The 25,127-nt window shown below is 31.7% G+C and overlaps 1 protein-coding gene across 1 annotated transcript in view; it reads right to left on the bottom strand.

Annotated features, from left to right (window-relative positions):
* Positions 1-25,127, bottom strand: part of Dpp10 (dipeptidyl peptidase like 10) — a 102,703-nt gene that overhangs the window by 64,873 nt on the left and 12,703 nt on the right. The window contains exons 3-6 of the mRNA XM_046456887.2: positions 21,130-21,227; positions 14,779-14,902; positions 8,898-8,936; positions 4,099-4,206 (exon numbers count right to left, since the gene is read on the bottom strand). Coding sequence (XP_046312843.2) covers positions 4,099-4,206; positions 8,898-8,936; positions 14,779-14,902; positions 21,130-21,227 — 369 coding nt within the window. The remainder of the gene's footprint in view (positions 1-4,098; positions 4,207-8,897; positions 8,937-14,778; positions 14,903-21,129; positions 21,228-25,127) is intronic.

Raw genomic sequence — 25,127 nt, forward strand, 5'->3', positions numbered from 1 at the left:
GTAGCATAGACTTGATTGTTCAGAAGAAGTTATTTTAGCACTATAGAAATTTAGAAAAGTCATATTTTTTAAAATATTGCTTTTAATTGAATATGTGAAAATAAGAAAATACTCACAATGCATGCCTTTACATATTCATAATAAAAGAAATTGGGAAATACATGTATAAGGGAAGAGAAGTATTTTACATTTAATTAAAGAATTCCAGTTCTGCTAATTTATCAATATTAAAGAAATAATTCATAACTTCAATAAGCTTTATGTACAGTGCCATCTATAGTTAAAATAAATTGCCATTCAATTAAACACTTAACAATTATGATTATCTATCTGCATCCAATCAACTAAATGCTAATAATCTAAAGGTTGTTTTTTTGTTTGTTTGTTTGTTTTTTAAGTAGCATTATGGGAAAAGTTTGCATTGAAAATCTAAGTTTAAAATTTCAGGATATAATGTATAATTTATATAAAATTACAACCATGTTTAAAGTGAGAAGACTAGAGGAAAATACATCAATCCAATCTTTTTATTTTTTTTGCAATTATTTTAACAAGGAGTAGCTTCTGTAAATAAAGGAAAAAAACACTATTGCATTTGTAATGATAACTCTCACTACAATAAAAATAGGTTGAAAGCAATAACTCAGTTCGTTGCCCTTCAATGGTTTTTATCTAGTCACTGATTATAAAAGATAGCAAAATGTTTGCAAAAATGAACTAATTTCATTTAAATACACATGTTGTGAGTGAAGTGGGATGCTCTCAGCCGAGCACAAGGATGTGCAAGGGTGGTCTTTCTGACTGAGGGGGCAAAGCCTTCTGGTCCCATCATTTCTCACTTTCCGGCATGCCCATGTTGAGGGTACAACAGAACAGCAAGAGCAGGAAGACAAGTACAAGGTCATCAACATTGGTATGTGTTACTATTTAGACAGCAAATTCTGTGCTGTTTTGCAAGATCAAGTTTCCACTACATATCAATACCTAAACAAATATATTACACATGCATAGGCTTTACCTAAATGCCTTTTAACAACTAGAATGTCATTTTCATGGGAATAACTGTAAATGGAAAAGAAGTGTTTATGCATAAGAGTGCTTATTCCTGAATTATTTCTAATATCAAAAATAGAAATCACTTTAAAAATGAAGAAAATTGGATAATTTAAATACAGAAAAATAATACATCTACTTGAGGGAATATTGAAGAGAAATTAAAATATTAAATGTTAAATATTAGGAACACAATTAAATGATGTGAGAAAAGTTATTGTTTAAATATTGTAAACCTAAATTATGATTTGCTTGCAGTCTTTAAAGGAAAACTACATGTTTTAGTATAAAAAGAAATTGGAAATATATGCAGAAATTTATTAAAGATATCAGAATGTGAGATGATGAGATTGTGGGCAATTTTATATATTGTATTTAGTTTATTCAGCTTTGAATTTTTCAAATTTTTATAGTGTATATAAAGTAACAAGACAGGCTAACAAAATTCACAAAACATTTTTTATATTAGATATTATTAAATTGAAGCAAGCGTTTTTTGTGTGTTTGTGTTGGGGTGGGGGTGGTATACTAGGGATTGAACTCAGGGGCACTTGAACACTGAGGCACAACCCCAGTCTTATTTTGTATTTTATTTAGAGACAGGGTCTCATTGAGTTGCTTAATGCCTTCCTGTTGCTGAGGCTGGCTTTAGTCCTCCTGCCTAAGTCTCCAGAGTCTCTGGGATTGTAGGCATGTGCTACTGCAAGTAGTTTTAAACTCTTTCCTAAAATAATATGATGCATGTATGTGTGTAAACTCAGGTAAAATTGTATTTACATGAGCACAAAATCTGACTCATTAAGAAAACATTAATTTTAGTCAATTGTCAGAATATCCATAAGTAATCATGTAGTCATGGTAATTTCTCAGTGTGGCAACCCATAAATAGGCTTGAAGAGCAACCAGAACAGAGCAAGATGTTTTTCCTTCACTGGAGGCTTTGCTAGAATCTCCATAATAGAAAAGACACAAAACAAACACATCTGCTCCATGAAGCTCTTCTGAAAATTTTAGAAATAACCCATTAGATTGCATGTCAGGCTGCTTCAATTGGGCACAGAAGGTTTTTCTTTCTTTTTCCACAACTTAACAAGCAATTCTTGCTTTGTTGTGTAAACTAACTCTCCACAGTCTCCCCAGGCTGTCCTCACCATTTGTCCAGTAATATACATGAATCCATTTTTCCTGCTGATATGTTGAACAGATTTTCTACTTTTTGGAATTGTACATATAAAGACATAGTGTGCATTCATCCTATCCTCTGTTATGTCTTTTCAGTATCCATGATTTGTACATGATCTTTGCTACTTAGATATTTACACAGCTTGCTAAATATAAACTACTGGAAATTAAAAGTCAACAAAATGCCACAATTATTTATTTGACTTGAAAAGCATGAATTTTGGTTTTGTCCAAGATATTTAACTAGTGTTTGTTATAACAAAAGTTTACTCTTAGCAAAAGTTAAGTAAATTAATTGCTAGTGATAATTCTGGTTCACATTTTTTAAAAATGAAAATATTAATTTAAAATGCTACCTGCCTGATATAGTTTAATGGTTTGCCTTGATTGACAAAACGTTACTCATCAATGAATGCATGCATTTATTTAGAACATAAAAGGGATGACATTATACATTAGTTTATATTCAGTTTTTACAACTTAATAATTATATTCATATATATAAATATAAATAAATCTACATCTCTGTATGTTCAATCTACATCATCGTGTATGTTCTCAATTATTTATTTCAGCCTTCATGAAAATTAATGTAAAATCCTTGACAATTATTTTAATAAAATAGACCTTAGACAAGCTTTGAATTTTAAACCATTGACACAAGACATTGAGGCTTCAAAGTGTTAGGCTGATCGACTTAAACATGTACAGGTAGTAATAATTACTTTAGAATGTGTACAAGAGCCAAAAGTTCTGTAAATGTCAAAGTAGCCAAGATACTTAGGAAATTTTTGGCACATTTTTCTTTTTCAATTTTTGGGGGGATGGGTACTGGGGATTGAACCCATGGGTGCTTAAACATTGAACCACATCTCCATCTCATTTTTATATTTTATTTAGAGACAGGGTCTTGCTAAGTTGCTTAGGACTTTGATAAGTTGCTGAGGCTGGTTTTGTACTCATGATCCTACTGCCTCAGCCTCCTGAGCTGCTGGGATTATAGGTTTACACCACCTCACCTGGCTGCCACCTTCTCTTTAGTTTGTACTTTGTTTCTATGAAATGATTCTGGCTTGTTTGTAAAACTGCCCTAAAGATTCCAACGTAACCACAAATATTTATCATTATAAAACTTCTACCTGTAACACTGTGATGATTATTTAGTTTATTTTGAAGAATGCTTTATTTCCTCAAGAATGTTTGTTATTAGAAATTAGATTAAACTGATATTAATCTTGACATATTGAAAACAACTTGTGAATTTACTGTTTTTAAATAATTAAACAAACATTTTTAACTGTTAACATTCTTTTAAAGTTTAGAGGACAGCAAAAAAATTCCCTACTTTTATCAAAAAGACCACAAGTATATTATACAGGCCCTGTGTCTGTGACAATACATAAAAATTCTTCTTACATAGTTTTTTTTAATCTACATTGTGTTTTTCTGTGTGGGTGGGTTTAATTTTGGTGGACATTGAAATTGCTTTCAGCATTTAAAATTTTTATAACTCCTTGAAAATATTATTTGTACAAAATGGTAATAAGTATATGTTGGATAAAATTCTTCCTCTAGATTGTTCTCAGGTCTTTGAAAGTTGGATGCTTTTCATTGATTAAATTTTCTACTCCAAGGTCCTCAGTCCATAGCACACATGTACAACTCAATAAATTTAATTGCCTTCTGAGACTGTTTTGTGCAAGATCACTGCTTACATTTATGACTATGGACTGGGTTCTTTTCTTAAAATGTCTATGAGTTGGATATGAGAGAGCTTCACAGAGGCTCAAAACTCCATGAGAATTGGGCTTTCAGGGACATAATAACAATCAAGTTGAGCTACAGAAAGAAGCCAGCACTTACCTGGATGAGGAACATAGCTATGTGATGGAATTCTCCACGGCCCCCCTGCTTTACAGGAACCGTCATAAAGAATTTACTGCCATCTCTAGAAAACACAGGCTCCTCGTTCTAAAATACATATAAGAATGTATATAAGAATATGCATATAAGAATGCGCATATAAAAATCCCAAAATGGCACATGAAATTTATGTTACCAACTACTGTTAAGTCAAGCATGGTGTATAAATCACTGATTTAGAATTACTTTGGAAAAATGGTCCAAGTATTTAAAAAAAAAAGGTATGACATTCAGTATTTTTAAAAATTGAACCTCATGTAACATTGCCAGTAGGTATGTGAGTGGTACAAATGATGGGGAAGCTTATGCACAGTGGACAGACATGACACTTTTAAATTGATTCACACAAAAACTTTCATGTGAAATTGTTTGGCAATTTATTCTTCATAGGTAAGGAAGACATGAACATCTACATCAGTTTATAAAATTTTTTAAAAATATAAAAGCGCATAACATAGTTCATATAGTTTTCAGAACTCTTTCACTCAGCAATTCTAGTTATTTGAAGATTCAATACTGAAAATGAGCACAAAATTACTTCAAATATGAATACGAAAAGGCCACAGAACTTGAAGTCATAGAAAATAATTTCATTCCAATTTCTTGTTCCATTGATTATCTCTCCACAAACACACAAACAAAATGCTAAGCCACACCAGTGAATTCCTAATTGATAGCATTTAATTAAACTATAAAGACATACTAAATAAATGAAATTATTTTTGAAAAGGAAATGATGAAAGTCACATTGAAAGATTGCTTTATCTTTCTTCCAGGAGATCGTTAGGGGAATGTATTTATCTGAAAGAACACTGAATTCCTTCCTATCAAAGTAATGAGAGAGGTCATATACATGGTATGAAAGAAAGGCTTTGATATAATTTACTCTGTAGATTTTTAAAATAGCTTTCCAGCCCTTTTAGATGACTTATCCCTATGTTTTCTGATCATGTCCTCTTGTCGTGCGGTTCCCTCCCCAGGCTCCTGATCCACAGTTTTCGTAATTTTTATTACCTACTTCTAGCTTGTTCTCTTGTCTCCTTCGTGTCTCTGTTCCAATGTCACTTTATCAATGAGGAGTCCACTGGTTATTTCATGTAAAGCATAACCAGATAAGCCAGGTCATCCAAGTGTACTTGACATCCTTTATCATCTTTTGCCTTCCTTCTACTTTTTAAATAGACCATTATTCAACATGTATTTTTTGTGTGTGTGTGTATGTATGTGTATGTATGTATGTGTATGTCTGCTGTGAATGCAAGCATGTAGAGATAAATGTACTTATTTAATTTTGTTCTGTAATGTGAACCCTACAAGACAGGAACCTTCAATGCTACATCTCCACCATTTGGGACAGTGATTTGTAAATTGTGTTTGATATATTCTATCTGAATGAATAAATCAATAATTATTTTAATATGCTGGAGAGACAGATTTTCAGCTTTGTTAGTAGGAAGATCTGTTAATAGTCATAAATGATTATATTTTCCTAGTCTACTTCACGAACATTTAGAAAAACAATAAATTGAAAACTCTAAAATACTATATAATTCAACGCCAGGAAAATAGCATTACTGGCACATGATAGATACAGACAAAATATTTGACTGAGTAAACCCCATTTTTCAACTATGATAGTCATTAATTCTATTTGTTCCATCTCCTGTCACTCTATCTTTAGAGCAATTTTCCATGTGGAACAAACTTTCTGTTTTGTTCTTGGGGTACTTCATACTTTACTTTTTTTAAAAAAACTTAATTTCATGAGACATACACCATTTTTAAATTTACCTAATTATAGAACTTCTATAAGTTAAGGAATCTCTCATTAGATATTCTAAAACGTATCCTGTATTTACCTCCTTCATGTCTTTATGAACACTGTAAACTATTTTGTTGGTCTATTAATTTGTTGGCTTACTCTCCTCGTCAATTAATAATTAAATTTGATTTCCTTAACTCTATTGGACTGGACACAGTAGGTGCCCAACTCATAATTGTTGAATAGATGAATGCATGTACAAAATAGCCAAAAATGTTTGTTTTACACAAATATCACTCTATCTACCACACTTCCTACCGTATGTTGAACTTACTCAACATTCTCTCATAAGCTGAGCTTCATTCAACAGATAAATAGTCATTGTTTGGTGGGAGATACTCAGCATTTTCTCACTAACATCACCTCCACTTCCATTTTGGTGCCTTCCAAGTGGTTCAGAAAAAGAACAGATGAAGGGTTCTACCTGAAATGTTTGCTAGTCTTCAAAATTTTACCACCAGCCAGTATCTGACTGGAAACATCCAACTGTGTACAGGTGGAGCCAATCTTATTGTTGACTTTTATGACCCTAAGGAAGTCAGTATTTCTGATACACATGGCACTGAACTTAGGTCATTGAACTTGTTAACCTGACCCAATATATTGCATACCAGTCATCTTAACTGAAAGTCCCTTAAACACCAGGCCAACCATGTCTATTTGTCTCTGCCCTTCCTACTATCTAGAAAGTAAGCATACAACTCTATTAAATTTCTGGTCATCTTAGAAATTTGCTTCCTCTCATTACTTCTAACCATGCTCATCCCTTCAATCTCATGTGATTCTAATCACTCAACAAAAATCCCTTAGAACTTCTGAAGGAAAAAAAAAATCAGCTGGGATAAACTGCAAACTGTATTTTGTTCTGAATAATTAACAGCTGGATGCTTTTCTTTAAAAAAAGTTTCTATTAACCATTCACAAACTTGGAATTTTGAGTTTAAATATGTTGATGTCTGCTAAACTACTTTGAATGTCAATGACATTAAAAATGACAGAATAGATTCACAGAAAGCAAAAAAGACCACTCAGAATACATCAATTTCCATTAAGTTCAATTTTTCATTGTTTATATTTTCTATATTGAATTTAATTGAGAGTCCATTATTGTCTGCAAAATCAAGGTTTTATCCAAATTTATCTTGCACATTGACTAGGGTAAAACTGTTTGAATTAACTGATATTTGTGCATGTAGACAGATATATGCAGAATATAATTTTTTTAAATACATATATGTACATACACATATATATCTCTATTTTCACAAATCTATACTTCAAGAAAGTATGGATTTAACTTAATAACAATCCTTTTATGTTTTTAATCCATTCAACAAATATTTGTGGAGCACTTCTTATATACTAGAACCCATGTTTGACATTGGGATTACAAAGAAGAGCAAAAATATAAACATCCTTCATGCCCCTGAATCTTGATACAAAAATCACAAAAATAATGTATGTGTTATATAAAGTCTACACTTTAGGATAATACATACAGGGAGATGTAATTTGACTAGGGTGATTGGGGAAGGTAAATAGATATATTAATCTGAGGTTTAAAAATGAATAGACTTCACAGAAAAAAAAGGGAGTTGAAAGAATTCTGTTTATAAGGAATGGCATATGCAAACGGGCCTTGGTTTATGAGGGCTAATGTATCTTGGATAGAAAATGGTTATAAAAATGATATGAGACAGGGTGTGAACAACTTCCAGTTTAATCCATTGTGGACCATCAAAGGATGTTGGTCATTATCTGAAGTACAGAAAGAGAAGATAAAAGTTGTTTTGAGTTGTAGGAATGGGAATATGAGGATAATGGGAATCTGTTGGTTATATCAATCAAATGCATACTTCAAAAAATGTTGCTCAGCCAATCCATAGTGTGAACAGATTGGCAGGTGCCTGAAGGGTTGAGGTTTTGCTAATAAGAAAGGATTGTGGTACTTGTCATTTGAACCTGGGAAATTTTTATGAACTGGATAAAAGTCAATTGACTTGATAGATCATTGAAAGTGTGAAACTTGATGATTAACTAGTTAATCTTTTTAATCACTAGATGGATAATGATGCTTTTATTCCTGTGATAAAAAGAAATAACATCTATATAGAAGAAAAAGGTGTTCAGTTTGGATTTGGGGAATATGTAGTTATGTTTTACAGATTTAGGAGGCGATCCTAAGATGAATGTGGATGTGTCAGAACTCTCAGAAGTGCCTGGGGCTGTAAATTTGTAGGTTTCAATATATGAAGGTAATTGAAACCACAGATGTGAATGACACCCAGGAAGAGAATATAAAATAAAGGATGACTGTGAAGAACCAAACCTAAACCATCCCAACTACATAAAGCATAACGTTTCTCTTTTAAAAAGCAATGATGGAGTCAGCAGTGAAATGGATCCGACAGTATCTGAATAGCCTATTTGTGCTTCCTTCTGAATTGTCCAGTATGAGACTAGGTTGTGGAGAAATGTGGTTTTCACTCTATTGTACTCATCTCAATTCTAGGCTCATTTATGTCACACAATAGCACAGTGAGCTAGGATACATCTAAAGAAAAAAAAATGAGTTCATCTGAATAATATCCAGATGACCAATTTATGTGGAGGTTTGCATAATTTTCTGGGCAATTTGAATAATGTAGATAGTTTCCAGTTTTGATGGATTGCAACATTTTTTCCTTCATCTACACAAATGTTTACTTACACGAGTGATCCTGAAATTGGGTCCTAGTAGTTATTCTGTAATCTATATTCCGTATAAAACAGAAGTAACCTTTTTTTTGCAAATGATGTCATAGAAAGCCCAAATTGTAAATACCTTAATGGGAAGGGATAATTTTGTCTAAATTATCAAAGCCTTAAAGTAATATTACTGAAATAACTTTCTAGAGTAAGAACACCTATACTATACCTGTTTAGAGAGCCAGGTGTCTGATGTCATCTCATATTTCTGAAACAAAACAATCGATTGCATGAAGTATCTAAGACCAAAACAAGCATATACAATTTACCCTTTTTTATACTGTTATCTTCAGACAACTTCATCCTCCATTCAAGTAGTGACACATTAAGAGGGATACCATTGTTATTATTGATTTAAAATGAATGAAAAGTAGTGAATTTGGATTAAATGATAATTTAATTGTAAAGGTTTTTTTTTTTTTTTGGTAAAGTTATTTCGAATGCCCAGAAGTATGTCACCAGGGATAGAAGATCATTTTCCAGCTATGTTTGATTACCTCATTCAAACTGTTTTGAACCAGTAGACTCTGTCTCTTTTCACCTCTAGGCATCATCAGGAAACAAAATTATTGAGTCCTCCATGAAACTAGGCAAATAGCCAGGAATAAAATTAAAAATGGACCTTGTTCCAATATTCAATTTACTCTTAATCATTGCAATTTTTTTCATATTAGTAGTACTTCAGTCTTAAGAAAACCATCAAACATTTGAAATGCCAAAATTGTAGATTTCTTTAAAACATTTTTGCAAATCGTCTGAACCCAAATCATATTGTAAGAAGAAAAATTTGACTAATTTCATCTCAATGAAATGTACATATATGTACCACATCTTAAATATGTGTAGGTAAAATGTTTTAGTAATGTTTCTGTGTAGTTACATGAAATATCTTGTGGGTTTTTTTTTTTTTTTGAAAGAAATGATTCTATAATAAAAGTGTTCAAATTATCAAAACTATAAAATATTAGAGGTTTTCCTTATTTTAAATTTTTCATAGTAATTTATTTACAATTTTATATCATTTTTCTTTTCTAAATCCGTATTATTATTGCTTTATAACTGATCACTTTATCTTTTGAGGCATGATATCTGCATGTGCATCTTCACCACATGCAGATATCATGAAAACATCTGCATAAATTATTCTTTTATTTCCTATTTGTAATTCAGCAATAGCCATTCTAGGTCTGCTATAATTCAGACCTAGAGAACACATACATAAAATAGTGACATGGCTGCTCCCTACTACCACTAAGTTTTCTTAGAACCAGACAGAGCCCAAAATTTCATGTGCTACTATTTTTTTGTTTTGTTTTGCTATTTAAATTAACTGGAAATAAAACCTTTTTAACTCTGAACAAGACATAGAATTAAAATAGAATATCAAGAAGGTATTAAATGAATGATATGATAGAACTCCTCTATTTTCTTATTATCATTTTAATTTATTCTTTTTTATATGTTTAATATGTATTATAATGCATTCTGTTGTCATATATAACAAATTAAAATTTTTAAAAAATTAAAAAATACAACAAACAAACAAAAATGGTATTTGTCAATGATCCCTACATAAAGTCATTGGCAAATACCATTCAGATAGTCTAAAATATTCCATCACAAATTTCACCAAAAAAAATATTCTTAGACTTCACCCATTTGAAATTCTGTTTCTTCCAAATTTGGAAGACACATAATCTTTAAGTACCCTTCCAATCCTGATACTCTGTGCCCAATCTTTTTTATCGGTTCTTTTTAGTCATGTGTGAGAATAGAATACATTTATGGAAAATATCTTGCTCTAATTCATACCCCAATTCCTCTCCTTCTCCTTTCCTCTCCCTACCCCTGGTCCTCTTGATCTTTCTGCCATTAACTCATAGTTATTTTTTTTAAAAAAAAATTAATGTCCTGTGGATGTACACAATGGTGAGATTCACTGTGGTATATTCATACACATACCTAGGAAAGTTGTGTCAGATTCATTGCACTATTTTTCCTTTTTCAATTGTTGCTGTTATCTATACTCAACAAAAAGAATTCAGATCATCCTTATATAAAGAAGTTAACAGCCTTTCTCTGATTAAGTGGAATATATGTAGGCCAATTTTTAAATTACTTAATGATCCATTGAATAAGAAACCATATAGGACACTGTATTAAATATATGGAGAAAGTCTACTCAGTCCATAATATAATAGGACAAATGAGGATGACTGAGATAAATTATCTAACAAGCCTAATGTGACAAGTGTTAGTCAAACCCAATAAGTAAATGGTTGATTCTCCTACTTCATTCATATCTACATCTATGCTCATCATCCCATTCTAAATGTTTCATTTTTATATTTCTATCTTTTATAGACTATTAAAAGTATGTTTTATAAATGTTTACATATAATGAAATACACAAATCTGAAGTTCATAATGTGATGAGTTTGGGTGAATCGATTTATATCTCATAGATAAAAGTCTTTATGTTTCCTCTAAACTTCCTTCATGCTCCTTCCCAGAGGTTCCAAAATGGCAATCACTCTCCTGATCTTTCTCCCCATAGATAAGTTTTGTTTGTTTCAGTAACCCAGAAAATTAAGATCGTGCATCACACACATTATGTGCTTGCTGGGGTAAGGTTTTCTTCATATCACATGCTTTTGAGATTCATTCATTCTTGGGTCTATCAACATTCCCTTGCTATTTCTTCTTAAATTTATCAGAATTCTTTCATATAGATAGGCCTTAATTTTTAAAATCCATTCCCTCTTAATACACAGAGTCACCAGTTTTTATCTATTGTGAGTAAAGGTTTAATGAAGTTTATTTAGACCTTTACAAATCTTTTGATAGACACCTGTTTTATTCCTTAGGTAAATAGCTCTAAGTGGAATTACCAAGTATTTTCATTCCTTTATATGTATACATACATATATGTACATGTGTATTTATATGTAAACAATGATATTTGCATATGTTTAACTTCATTTGAAACTGAAAGTCATTTTTTTAAAGTAAGCATGTCAGTTTACACTCCCACCTAAAAAGAATTAAAATTCATCAACAGATAATGTTGTTAACCTTCTCATGGTTGTTTCAATTTAGTAGTGTTAATGGTATGTAGTGTTATCCTATTATAATATTAATCTGCATTTCCATAATATCATCTGTTTTTGAAAAACTTTATTTATCATCTTCCTTGTAATTTCTGTTCACATGCTTTGACATATTATTTGGATTTTCATTTTTATTGGTCAGATACCCATTTTGCAAAATATTTTCCCTCAGTCTACAGTTTATCAGTTTCCTTAATGGAAATTAATTAAAAAATTTCTAATATTGATGAGGTCCCATGTGTTACTGTTTTTAGGAGTATTGATATTTTGTCTGTTCAACACAGTGAAATTATATTCTGTATTTTCCTTTAGAAGACTACAAATTGTACACTTCGTGATTTATCTCAGAAAGATTAGAATTATGATATAAAACAGAGGTGAAATATCATGTTTTCCTATTTGGATGCCAATTGTTCCAATAACAAGTTTTTTCACTCCATTAAGTGTTACAGTGTATCTATGTTGAAAATCAATTAATCATACAAATATGGGCCTAATTTCTATAAACTGTGTGATTCAGTTGATCTATTTGTATGTCCCTGTACCTCTCCTACCATCTCAAGATTTGGGTAGCTTTGTAATTATCCTCAAACTCAGGAAGTATGAACTCCTTCAACTTCTTTTATAAGATAGTTTGGGCTTGTTCAGGTCTGTTCATTTCCACATAATTTTTTAAAAGCTTATGTGTTTCTATAAAAAGGGTCCAGGGAGACTTTATTTTGTATTATATTGCAATTACAAGTTTAATTTGTGTAGAACTGACATGTGAACAACATTAAGCCTTTCAAGTACAGAACATGGATTAGTTTTCATTTATTTAAGTCTTTTTAAATGCCTTTCAGCAATGTTGTAGTATTCAATATTGAAATTTTTCAGAGTATTTGTCAAATTTATACTTACATATTTAATGTTTTAAGGCTTTTGTGGTATTTTAGCATATTTCCTTCTTAATATTATTAGTATAGATAAATATATCTTGTATGTTCTGAATTATTTTTCATAACAGGTATAAATTTAGACAATTTATGAGACTAGTTTAAATTATTTATACCATTAGACATAATCACCCCTTGTTTATAATTTTCCATCATTTGTCATTATTGCCTCTTTTTCAAGTTTCTAAAGCATTGAAGAAGTTAGAAGCATGCATTTTCAAAACCAATAAAAAATTAGAACTATACTTTTAAAATAAACAATTTATAGCAATTTGGAGGCATTGCATTCTTTACCTGTTAATAGTTTAGTCAATGTTTCCTATGAAAATTAGAATCTGCAACACACACACACACACATAAAACTTGCATTTGAACAAAAAATTTGCATTGGTGAACTAACCTTATAAACTGTGTTCTTTTGTTCTAGGTTATTTGTACATCCTTTTTTATACACAAAAGTGTCATCTGGAAATAAAGACAATTTCACTTCCTTTTTTTCTAACATTATAATATTTATATCTTCCTGAGATACTTTGACTAGAGCTTCTAATAATGTTTATATAAATAGAAGTGAGAATGTATATCCTTGATTTATTGCTGATATCTATGTGAATATGGTGTTTACCTATTGAAAGAGAGCTATTTCATGAATAGATTATCATTTTTGTCAGATTGGGGATTTTTACTTCTACTTAGTTATGTTGAAAATTAGCTACCATGAATGGATACTGAATTTTATAAATTTCTTTTTCTCCATCTACTGAAATACTTAACTATTTTTCTTCTTTTTTATCTTGTCTCATATATATATTATATATATATATCTAATATATATATATCTATATATATATATCTAATATATATATATATATATATATATATATATATATATATTAGTTTTCTAATATTAAACCAATCATAAATCCCAGGGATAGAACCCCTTTAGTCATTAGATACTCATGACTCCTCCATGTGCTATAAGTTTAGGAATTTTGGATGAGAAATTTCAATTTAGAATGTTTTCTCTCATAATGTCTTTTGAAGTCTGTTACTGATGAGTAACACAATTTTGCTAGGCTTGGGCTCCATCTCCTTACTCTGTGGTCTAAAAGTTTTGCCATTAGATGGCTAGGGATGTGGTTCAGAGGCAGAGCAGTTGCCTAGCAGTCCCTGTTTCTCCTAATGCACAATATCGGAAAATAGGTGTTTTATATAATCACTATATATATATATGTATATATATATATATATATGCAACATTTATATATAAAATATATATATATATATATATATATATATATATATATATATAATATATGTAATATTTTTGTGGTAGAATCCCGAAGAAATGCTAATCTACAATGTTTATTTCACCTTTCCTAGAGCAGATGTTTGAAAATTGCATTGCTAAATAATCTGGGAATCCTTTTTTTCTCAATTGCATTAGCACCTACAATTTAATCTGATTGCCCCATTTCTTCTACTGAGAACTTTAAAAATGACATATGTTGAATTTACTGTTCAGTTTATAAAAACTGAGTTTAGAAACTGAAATACAATTTACTTTTAAAACATTTTGGTCCAAGAGCCTCATTTTTTTGTTTATATTTACTTAATTGTAGGATAAAGAAGTGGTTATATTTTGGTAATCTGAATTATGAATGTGTTTAAAAAAGACCAGGAAGAAATTTTGTAGAATCCCAAGTTAATCAAAGACAAGAGGCAGAGAAAATTTCAACATTTGATAGACATGTGTCTTAGACTACCCTTTGTCTCTCAAGAATTCACTTATTTCTTTTAAAAGCTGAATTTGTTCTCTTCTGCTTATCATTGACACTGCTCAATGATATACTCAAGTATACACTTTTAATAGGAATAGATGTTTTCTAACCTCCTGTGAAAGTTAAATATCAAAGACTTTTTTACAAAAGATTTCCTGATTTCTCTGAGTAAAGAAGGATTAACTACTTTGTTTCAATCATAGAAGAAAAGTAATCATACTCACCCTGCTACAGGCACCAGTGGTAGTCTCACAGACTGTGAGGATGGATATGTTCTGAGGTCGGTTCAACCATCTCACCACTGTCTTGGTATTGCTTACCCACTTAACCATAGTAATATAGTATTCTCTAGTTTGGAAACAAAAAAATTAAAACTTATGTTTAGAGCTAGAGAATCTGGGTAGAACCAATAAGAGATACTTTTATTTTATATGCAAACATAACTGGGAATATTAAAAGGATGCTATTTCATATAATTTCTATTATATATACATATTTATTCATACAACTGATATTTTTAAATATGTACATACACAAATGCAAATAATGTATGTAAACATATGTTCATACACACACATATGTAAAACTTGAAAATGTATTTGAAAATCATTGATTTCTCAGAAAAGCAATTCTTGGAAAATAAAAAAAAAAGATCAGAAGCTCAACTTCTAATGGAAAACATTAATTGATTGGTGATGATACCTGTGCAAGACAAGAATATATTTTTAAAACTATTTAATCTCTGTTTCTTTAAAAACACAATCAATAGCTAATTAAATGGTAATGCTTAATCTTGGCTTTATAATTTTGTCTTGTGAATGACCTTCATGTTGTTTCACTTTATATATGAGACTTTGCCTACAGAGCTGTAAATGGTCTGTTTTGGTCGTTTTCAGTTGTGGATTAAGAGCCAAATATTTTGTTTGCAACCTTTTTATTTTTCTAAATATATTAATTTTCTTACTTATTTTAAACATTTTAAAACAATGTTTTAAACATTATATAACAATGAAAAAGAAATCAAACTTAAGGAGATGAGTGACTACTAAATTTTTAATATAATAAGGATGTTAATTAATAATATCCTGAAGGTAGTTTGAGATTCAGAAAGACTGATATGTTTTCTACGATGACACATTGCAGATTGTATATTTGGATATAATATCCAAACACCCACGCAGAAAAATGCAATCATCAAAAATCATTTGATTTATGGCACAAATGACATCTATTCTTCTCCAGTTTCAGAAGACACAAGTTTCTTTAGAAATGGCCTTCAAAATGCCATCCATGGACATTGTATTAAAACTAGACATAGGAAAAAAAAACCTATATAGTAAAAACTTTGTGATACAAAACACCTGTCCTTAAATATATCTAAGCTCTATATCCAGTTACGTGAATCATACTTCTAAAACTGCTGAGTAGCTACCGCTTCCTCTCAACAATCTGTTAGCCCATCAAAGAGAAGACATCATTTGGAGGGCCAGCATCATCTGTCATAGAGTGAAGCCTACAATATTTTCTTCAAAAGTCTCTTAAAGAAATCTGGCAGCTTTTACAACCAGCTGAACCCCACTTGAAACTCCAGGAAACCATAATAGGAAGTGCCCTAAATAGTGTTAGCAAGACAACTTTGAATGAAATAAATAGCTATTTTAGGTATAACCTGTGACTTCATGGACCTTGTAATCCTGTAAGGGACAATGTCTTGCTCATTTTCACTGTTTTGTTTAAGATAGTTTATTTTGTATACACGATCATATTTAGAAGCGTTAATATTAAAAAGCATAAAATATATATTAACATTTATTACATTACATAGAAAATGAAGCTTGGAGAGAAAAGATAATGGATACTCTACTCAATCCAGAAAAGAAGTACTGAATTTCAACAATTTCTGACTGATGGGTATAAGTATTGTACAAATTTAGGTTAAAAAATTAACATGAATATTGTAAACACTGCTAAAATAACTGCTAAATCAAGGAGTTCATAATTTTGGGAGAAAATGTAGATAGGACTGAAAGTTGAGTTTCAAAACTGGTCAGAATTTGTCTCAATGAGCTAAAGCAAATAATACATTTTAGGCACAATGACATGACAAAGTAACAAATGATTTTAAAATAAAAATAACAGAATTTAAATATTCATATCATTTCCCTTTTAAAGTAGTATTCAAATGAAAAGTTGCTAGAAAATCTTTGCAATACCTTTACAAATACTGACATATTTATATCTGTTACTTATGAAGGCAAATAGTGACTTTCAAAAATAATTTAACACTTGGAAAACTGTTAAAGTCAACTAGTGCAAGTCTGGTGAATAACTGAATTTTTAAGGGACACTAAGTTAGGTGTAAAATTATTAAGCTAAAATCATTAACTTGTAGTCACACTATTACATTGCTTTTTGAGTAAATGATGTAATTTTTTGTGTGTTTGTACTCAATTCACCTTGTGTTAATAAGAAAAATTTAATCTGATGTGAGACACCTTAGTATACACCTCATTTATATTTAAGGGTGACCTTGCACATGGTAATCACAATCTTTGTAGTGACAGTTCTCTCCAAAATCAAATGTGTACAGTCTCATATGGAGTAATTTCCAGGCATTCAAGTGTCTATATTAAAGTGTTGGAAACACCCAAACTGGAAGGTAAAGTAGACCTTGACGTAGGCAGAGAGGAAAGAAACATGTACTAGTAAATAAATTCCTGTATACCCGCTTCCCATGTCCCAGGATCCTAGGAGAACATCTCCCTGCAATTCACATTGACATATTTCTGTGTGCTTAAAAGCATTCAGGCTTTCTCTGCATGACAAAGTAGTTTCTAGTAGTACCCTTACCTGGAAAGGTCACACTTCTTGACCTGCCTGCTGCAGATGTAGTTGTCCTCCTGGAACTCCATCTCATGAACATATTAGATCTGGTGTTCCACAACCAGTAGCCAGCAGAAGTGTCCCTTTCTTAAACTGGCTTTCCTGCTTGTTCCTAGTCTCCATGGCTCTGGATTTCCCAGGAAGTCCTCGAGGATCTGGTCCTCTTGAGCCACAGAGACAGAGACAAGCGGGTTAGAGGGATTGTACTCAAGTCAACAGAGACTTTCTATCAGCTGGGTGGTCTGGCACAGCAGATCTAATTGTCCACAACAGGGTATATGGAGTGGAGGCCCTAGCATCACCTGCAGACAGGTGTGTTAGCAGTCACATCTGTGTTTTATTTGTCTAATCACTGCTCTATGTTCACAACATACTATTGTAGATATAGATTATGTGTTCACAACATAATCTTTGTGCAAATACATTTACTCTGGGATCATTCTCTTTTAGATAACCCAGGATTTCTGTCCAGAAGTGTACTGTGACAGCATTCATGACTGGCTCTTAGTGAATATTCTCCAAAGACCTCTGTTAATAGCTATGTGCTATTTGTAAAAGGGTCATTTAGGACACTGTCATGAACACAAATGAATCTATTAATTAGATTTTCTAAAAAGGCACAAATACTTCTTGGAAGAATAAGAGATGTAGATTAGAATACTTCAATGAAATAGAAAGAGAGAGCATGATAGTATCAAGCCCAAAGTGACAGGAACAATATTACAGTGTCACATAAATGAAGCAAGTAGAGAATAATGGGCCACAAAAGGTGGGTTGCCAGAGACAGATATCAAATAAGTCAAATAATGCTGAAGACTTAGGCTAAGGAGAAACCAAAGACAATTACATTTACTGTTCAGACTGGAGAGGTCTAAACACAGATGATGTTGCGTCATTTCCTTCCAAATAATGGGACACACACCTAATCTATGAAAAAAAAAAAATTGGTATGATTCATTATTAAAAAAAAAACTTTTCATTAGGACATGGCTATACATTTTTAAACTTATAGCTACATTTTCTAATAAATGCACTGAGTGCTTATAATACCTTAAACTCACAGGGCAACAATCTGGAAAGTAGCTCTTTCTCACAAGATGAGATGACTCCTCTAGTGCCCACCATTACTTCTACAGGTCCCAAGCAAGGCCAATATCTTAGGTCCTACTGTGCTACATTATTTTCAGAATAATCACAGACCATGATTCAAATAAAGATGAACTAAATGGTGATGAGATGAATATGTAATGAATTACTATTGAAGAAATGCTGCATTCATATTCTAAATTTGTTTAATTAAGTGCTTTAGCTGAACTTTGGATGCATAAATAAATAGATAATAAATGAAGAAAATGAAGAAGGCAAATGAAGGCACAAATTGAGAAAAGAAATTATGCCTTTACCCAGGCTATCTTATATTTTTTATTTCTTTTACAAAATCATATAAATGAGTTAAAATCTAATTATTTTATAGTGTTTGGCTTCAGTATAAGAATCTGATTAAAGGGAAAGTCTAGCACATGATGATGCTAGCCTGAAAACATTTTTCTATTATAATCACTAGTTGTTATATATAGATAAACCAGATATCCAAATATAAAAAAAAATGAAATGACCTAAAACCTTCAGTTCAAAACAAATATTTTTACTGTCAGGTGGAAGTCATGGAATGTAATTTATAAGGTAGCTCAAGATATTAAAGAACACCTTCCTACATTTGTCTTATGCATCTTTCTTCTATATAGGCAGGAAAAAAATAATTGAAAAGAAAAAGAATATCATTTATAACTTCACTAAATAATAAAATATGGCTCACGTATTGATTACCATTATGTAGAAATTCTGAAGATTAAAAAAAGGTAATAGCTGTTATATAATATACAAAACATGCAAATTATTATAAAATAATTTACATTTACTTTAAAAATTATATATCATATAATTTATATATATGATTTATGTATTGTTATTAAAAAATAAGGCAATATCTAAAATTATTTATTAGGTACACAAACTCAAAAAACAAACAAAAAACCCAAGAAAATCAGAGGGGTCATTTAACTATGTGACAGATTTAATAGGGTTTGGGGAAAGTATATCACTTATAGATCAATTTTATACCTGTTTACATTTTTGCAAATAGGAAACAAAATTATGGACAGCAATTAACTAAGTTCTGTTAGAAAGAAACATGGGTATTGTACAAGTGAACCACATGGCTAAGATTTATAAATAAAGAATGAAACCTATAGATTCTTAATTCAAGATGAAGGTGGAGCAAGTTTGTCCCTGAGAGAGGTCCAGAGGCTTGTGTTGTGCCAGGTGACACTGTGAAATGGTGGTGGACATTGATTCAGACACTCAGCTGTTTCCTCCTAATTCAGAGCATCATACAACTCAGAGGAAAGGAGCTAGGGGCCACACAGAATGTGAATATTTCTATGACTGCTTCTCCTGTGACTAATTCCTCATGGCTGATAGACCAAGCTCAGAAAGACAAGTTTCTGTTTGATTTGGTGAACCCAACCACATTATGCATGCCACTTCAGATTGAATTTTAGGTCTTCCATTACAATGGGGATGAAGTGCTCTGTGACTTGATGACCTCATGTTCTTCCAAGGCTACCAACTGGCTTCGAGGTTCTATTTGAACCATATAATATTTCTGAGTTTCATCTTTCACATCAAAAGAAAGAAATAAAAAACAGTTTATATTAGCTAGTTAAGGAGGGGCTTTTCAGAGAAAGCACCCCATAGATTTTTATTACCTTTTCAAATGGGAAAAATTTCCATACACATCAATCAGGCTGCACTATCTGTAAAACCCCAAGTGGGATGAGATTTCCCTCACTATGTCAACATTTTAATGAAAGTTCTGCTGCAATCAGTCAACCTGCATTGATTATATAGACATGATCAAAACAAAATTTGAGCTTAGCCCAAATCATTCAATATAGCATGAAACATTTTCCTACCTGCTTATACCTTCTCCTGGACTCTGTAAATTTCTAAAGGTCTGCAACATTTGAAAAAAAAATCTCCTTTGAAGTATGAGGCCATTCGGAATTTTGAAATACACATGATTATTTGATTATTTGTTCACTACGGAAAACTTTGTTAATATTAAATTTATGCTTCTGACACATAAAATGTGCTTCTTTTCTCCCTGCTCAAACTTTTTAAAAATGAAGGCTTTTGAGGTAGGGTAAGTGGAAACAAAATCTCATTAAATTTCTCTGCCTGGAGAAAAATGCTAGTGAATCCTTGGCAAGCTGTGGGGAGGAAGTTGAACAAACAAACAAATTTCAGGGAGATTATACTCTTTTAAAGAGCACCATTAAAAAAAAAAAAAAAAAAAAAACTGGAGAACTGGAGTGACTATTTTCTAAAAGAAAATTCAGTTCAAAATTATCCTTTGTCCTTATCTCTTTGTCACATCACCAGCAAAAGACCCAGTTCTCAGTATCAGTATCTTTAGTCATTTTCGATGCTGCTAATCACCTTGAAACTAAATGCCTCTTGGGAACAGCCAGACACCCAGAATGACTTCATTCTTCACTAATGGAGGCAACCTCAGCTTTATTTTCAAGTGGAATTGTTGAGCTGATCACATCTCTCTCTAAATTGCAACAAAATGATAATTGGATTGAAAATATCTATTTCCCCGTAAAAGTGAAATTGAAATTGCATACCTTGATTTAAAGCTGTCCGGTGGCATGAGTTCCAAAGTGTGCGTTGGTCCATATAGGTTTACAACATATAATTTTATTGTTGGGTTCACTTGACCTGCCTTTGAGAAAATGAAAGTTGTAATGCGAGTATATTAAGCATTAGGCTACATTGAGAATAAAAGAAAAGGCATTTTTTGACTCGTTTACTTTTTTGTGTTATGGAGGAAAAAAGTTTAATTTCTCGGAAGTATAAATGATTTTAAATTCAATGACTTGATTGCTTTCAATTGTTTCTGCAGATTGCTGCTTCTCAAGCGTTTTAGTCAGACAATTAAAGGTGATAGGAAATCATGATGACTTTATTCATTAGGCTGTGCTACCATGTTCTTCCATAGAAAGGCACCAGAAGGGCTGGCTGTGCAAAACAACTAGTAGATCAAGTGACTACTCACAAGACAGCATGCAGTGGGGGAGATGTGGCTAACTCAAAAGGAGAGAAAGATACGAGGAAGGAGAGAAGGAAGGAGAGAAGGAAAGAAGAAAAAAGATAGGAAAAAAAAGAAAAAAGAAATCCTATCTACATACATGATTATCCTACCCTCATAGAGCATGTGTCACATCCTTAAAACTGCAGAAAATCCATTGTATTCCATTGCATTCATCTATCTGAAGTTTCTTTTACATTTTAATGATGCTTAAATAGGGTGACTTTTTTTAAATTGATCTCTTAAAAAATGGGCAAACTTCTCTCCTTAAGTATCTGGCATGAAAAGTGGAAGTGAAGGGAGAAGGATCATTTGAGAACAGGGATTAAATATGTGTTAAATAATAACTTTCAAGTAGAAGCCCGTATGTTTCTGGCACATAGTGTGTACTAAAGGTATTACATGAATTTTTTCACCAAGTGAGTCTATTACTGTCTCCAGATGAAAATGGATTAGCTAAACAAGCTATATGAGGTGAAATATCTAAAAACAAAGCAAGCTAGTTTTTAAATCTAGGGTGCTCTTGACTATGCTTTTAGTTCATTTACAGGCAATGTCCTTGGGAGTTTTTCTAAAATACCCTGTGAACAATAGAGGGGTAGGAAGGGAACTTTCCCCAACATGCCTCAAACAGTTTGAATGAATGAATGAAAAAATGTTCTCAGGAAGAAATTTTGCATAAAATAAATTATTGACTACTTGTGGCTCAGTGTGTTTCTAAACAACAAGCACTGCTATCCTTTTGGTGTGGCTGAGGCTACAGAGCAGACTATGAGATAGAGAAGGAAACTGAAAGGGAGTTGAAGTGAGTTGAAAACTGAGGAGTTCAAAAGTGAGTTCAAAATAGTAAAGCATGGGAAAACTGCTTTAAAATGCAAAAAAAAAAAAAAAGATTCATGTTCAAGAAAATATCATGGACAAAGTCAAAGTTAAGCCAGGACCAGATACAGCAACATGATACATTGCGCCTGTTACCCTGATAATGGTGAATGGACCACATTTTGAGAACTGGTCTAATCTGAGAATCAGAGAAATCCGAATCCAAATTTTGATTTTGTCGTTTACTTGACATGGATCATGAGAAGATGCTTAATATTCTCAAGTATAATTTACTTGATTATCAAAAATGAGATGCATACTTCTCTGAGAACATGTCAGAAATAATAGCTTTGGGTCAAAGAAGTTTCCCTTTCTGTACATAAAAATATAGTTTTGTTATGAGGACTAAAAAAAAAAAAGCAGATGATAATGTGTCTAAAATAGTAAATGGTCATGAGTTAAAAATGAAAGTAATTGTTATGACATTAATTCTTCTGATCTAATTAGTGAAAATGTGTGTTTATATCCTTATTACTCAATATACTGATTAAACTAAAAAAGAAATAAATTAAATTTGATCTGTATGAACTCTGACCAGTAATTTAGAATTTATGACATACTTTGCCAAAGACACATCAACTATTATCCTGTTGTTGAGACAGCTTTGTCAGTAACACTTGAAGTTTGTACCTGTTCAGGATCACTGATAGCCTCATTAGCTTCTACATGAAAACGAATTTAAAAATTGTGTACACCTGAGGCCAAATTTTAGGCAAAAAGTGAACTCAAAAGAGACATCAGGTTGTCTCCAAAATTCAGCTGTTAGCATTTTCTAATTTTGTTACATTTTTACTTTTCCATGGGATTTTGAAATTAAGCACACACGGCAAGTTCATTTGTACCTTTTAATATTTGAATCAATTCAAGAGTTTGCAAATTAGAAGAGTTCATTTGTTTGCTTTTAACATTCACATTTGCCACAAATCCTGCAAAGCCACAGAATTCCTTCCTCTATGATTCTGAAACACAAGCCTCAATAATAATTAACCTTATTCTACTGGCAACTAAATTGTCATTAAATGAGATAATGTTTTAATTAAGAAGATTAACCTGAGGTCACAGAAATAGAACTGTGCATCTCTTTCATGCTGAATCGCTAATGATAGGGTTTTTTATGAGTTCTGAATCATGCTGAATTAAGTAAAATACTAATATATTTGTTTGGCATAAGTATTTCATTAGTAAATTTGACCACACTGGGTATTTGTCGAACTCATTTTAATCCAGTTTAATTTGAAACACAATTTAGTATGAACTCAACCTGTTATTTCAATTTCTAAAGTACCACTTTTTGAAAGTTTATTGCATAGGAGCAAATTGAAACAATGCATTTGTTAAGGAAAACAAAACAAACATTGTTCTAAACCAGAGTAGAATATAATATGTTTGAAAATTAAAGTAACATACCCAAAATAATACTAAAGTATATTCTGAGAACAAGGACCAAAATCTAGCTCTACTTTCTTTGAGTTTTACACACCTGGGCTGGTGTTTCAAATGACAATATTTGAGGACTGGGGTGTTTCCACTTAGTTTGTCTGCTAGGATATTTGTTTACTACTTACATTTAATCCTTTTTAATAGTAATCATCAATACTCAGGACCCTCATCATGTTATATTTACACATTACAGGTGAGAAACTAAGAATGCTACACGTATACAGCCAGGCGATTAGGAGCAAATGTAGCAAACAGATCTCCAAATATTTGTTAACTTGACAAAAAGATATTTTGATTTCATCAATGTCTCCTGAAATACAAGATGACCTCTGGTAGTTTTACTGAGAGGAATGGAATCAATAAGTTCGAGTTATTTTCCTATTCTTAAAAATAGCTGTGACTTTTTATAAAAGTCCTTAACCTTTTAGAATCTCTGCCTTTTATAAAACATAGGCAATTGTGATAAAGACCATATAAGAAAAACTAGTGAAGTCCCCTGCAAACATATTGTATTATTAACATCTGTAATTTATGGAAACATCATTATGTGCTGTTAAATTATCGATGAAATAACAGATTATTAAATAATTAAGTGTCTAGATTTGTATCATGTGTCTTCTGAATTACTGATCTTATATTTCACTTTTTCTCAGATGTTTCTATTTGCTCACTCGTTGGCTTCAGTCTTGCTAAAGTTGTGAGGCCTGTTAGTCTCCAAGTTCAAGTACACTGGGTCCATAACTGAGAAGGCAATTTGAAGATGTAGCTAATGTACATGTCTTTTATGGGAATTACCAAATTCTCACTCCTCTTGGAAAATGAATTGAAAAGTGCTGTCCCATCTGTGGGGCTGATTTTATCCCCTTTGTTCAGTGTGCACTGGACAGCTGGATGTGCCTTTCACAGTCTATCACTAGCTCTCCATTTTATACTTAAATTGCCATGTAAACTTTAATCATTTCCAGTAAACCAAACAAAGTCTTTTCAATTTTGATCTGGAAAGAAAAGGTGTACTAGTATGCTAAACAGGCACAAAGAAAAAAAAAAAGCTAAATTTATAATTGGAGAAGTCATAAGAACTTTTCTTAGAATACAATTAAAAATCTCTTTGTGAATATGATTATTTTGTTGTGAAGTCTGATCGCCATTTTCTCCTGAAAGCACAAAGTAAATTTGCCTTCTAGTCTTTATCCAGAGAAGACCCTAAAAATAACA

The sequence above is a fragment of the Marmota monax genome, unplaced genomic scaffold (genome assembly GCF_021218885.2).
Source record: "Marmota monax isolate L192 unplaced genomic scaffold, Marmota_monax_Labrador192_F-V1.1 WCK01_AAM20220418_F8-fsc00121, whole genome shotgun sequence".
Classification (NCBI taxonomy): Eukaryota; Metazoa; Chordata; class Mammalia; order Rodentia; family Sciuridae; genus Marmota; species Marmota monax.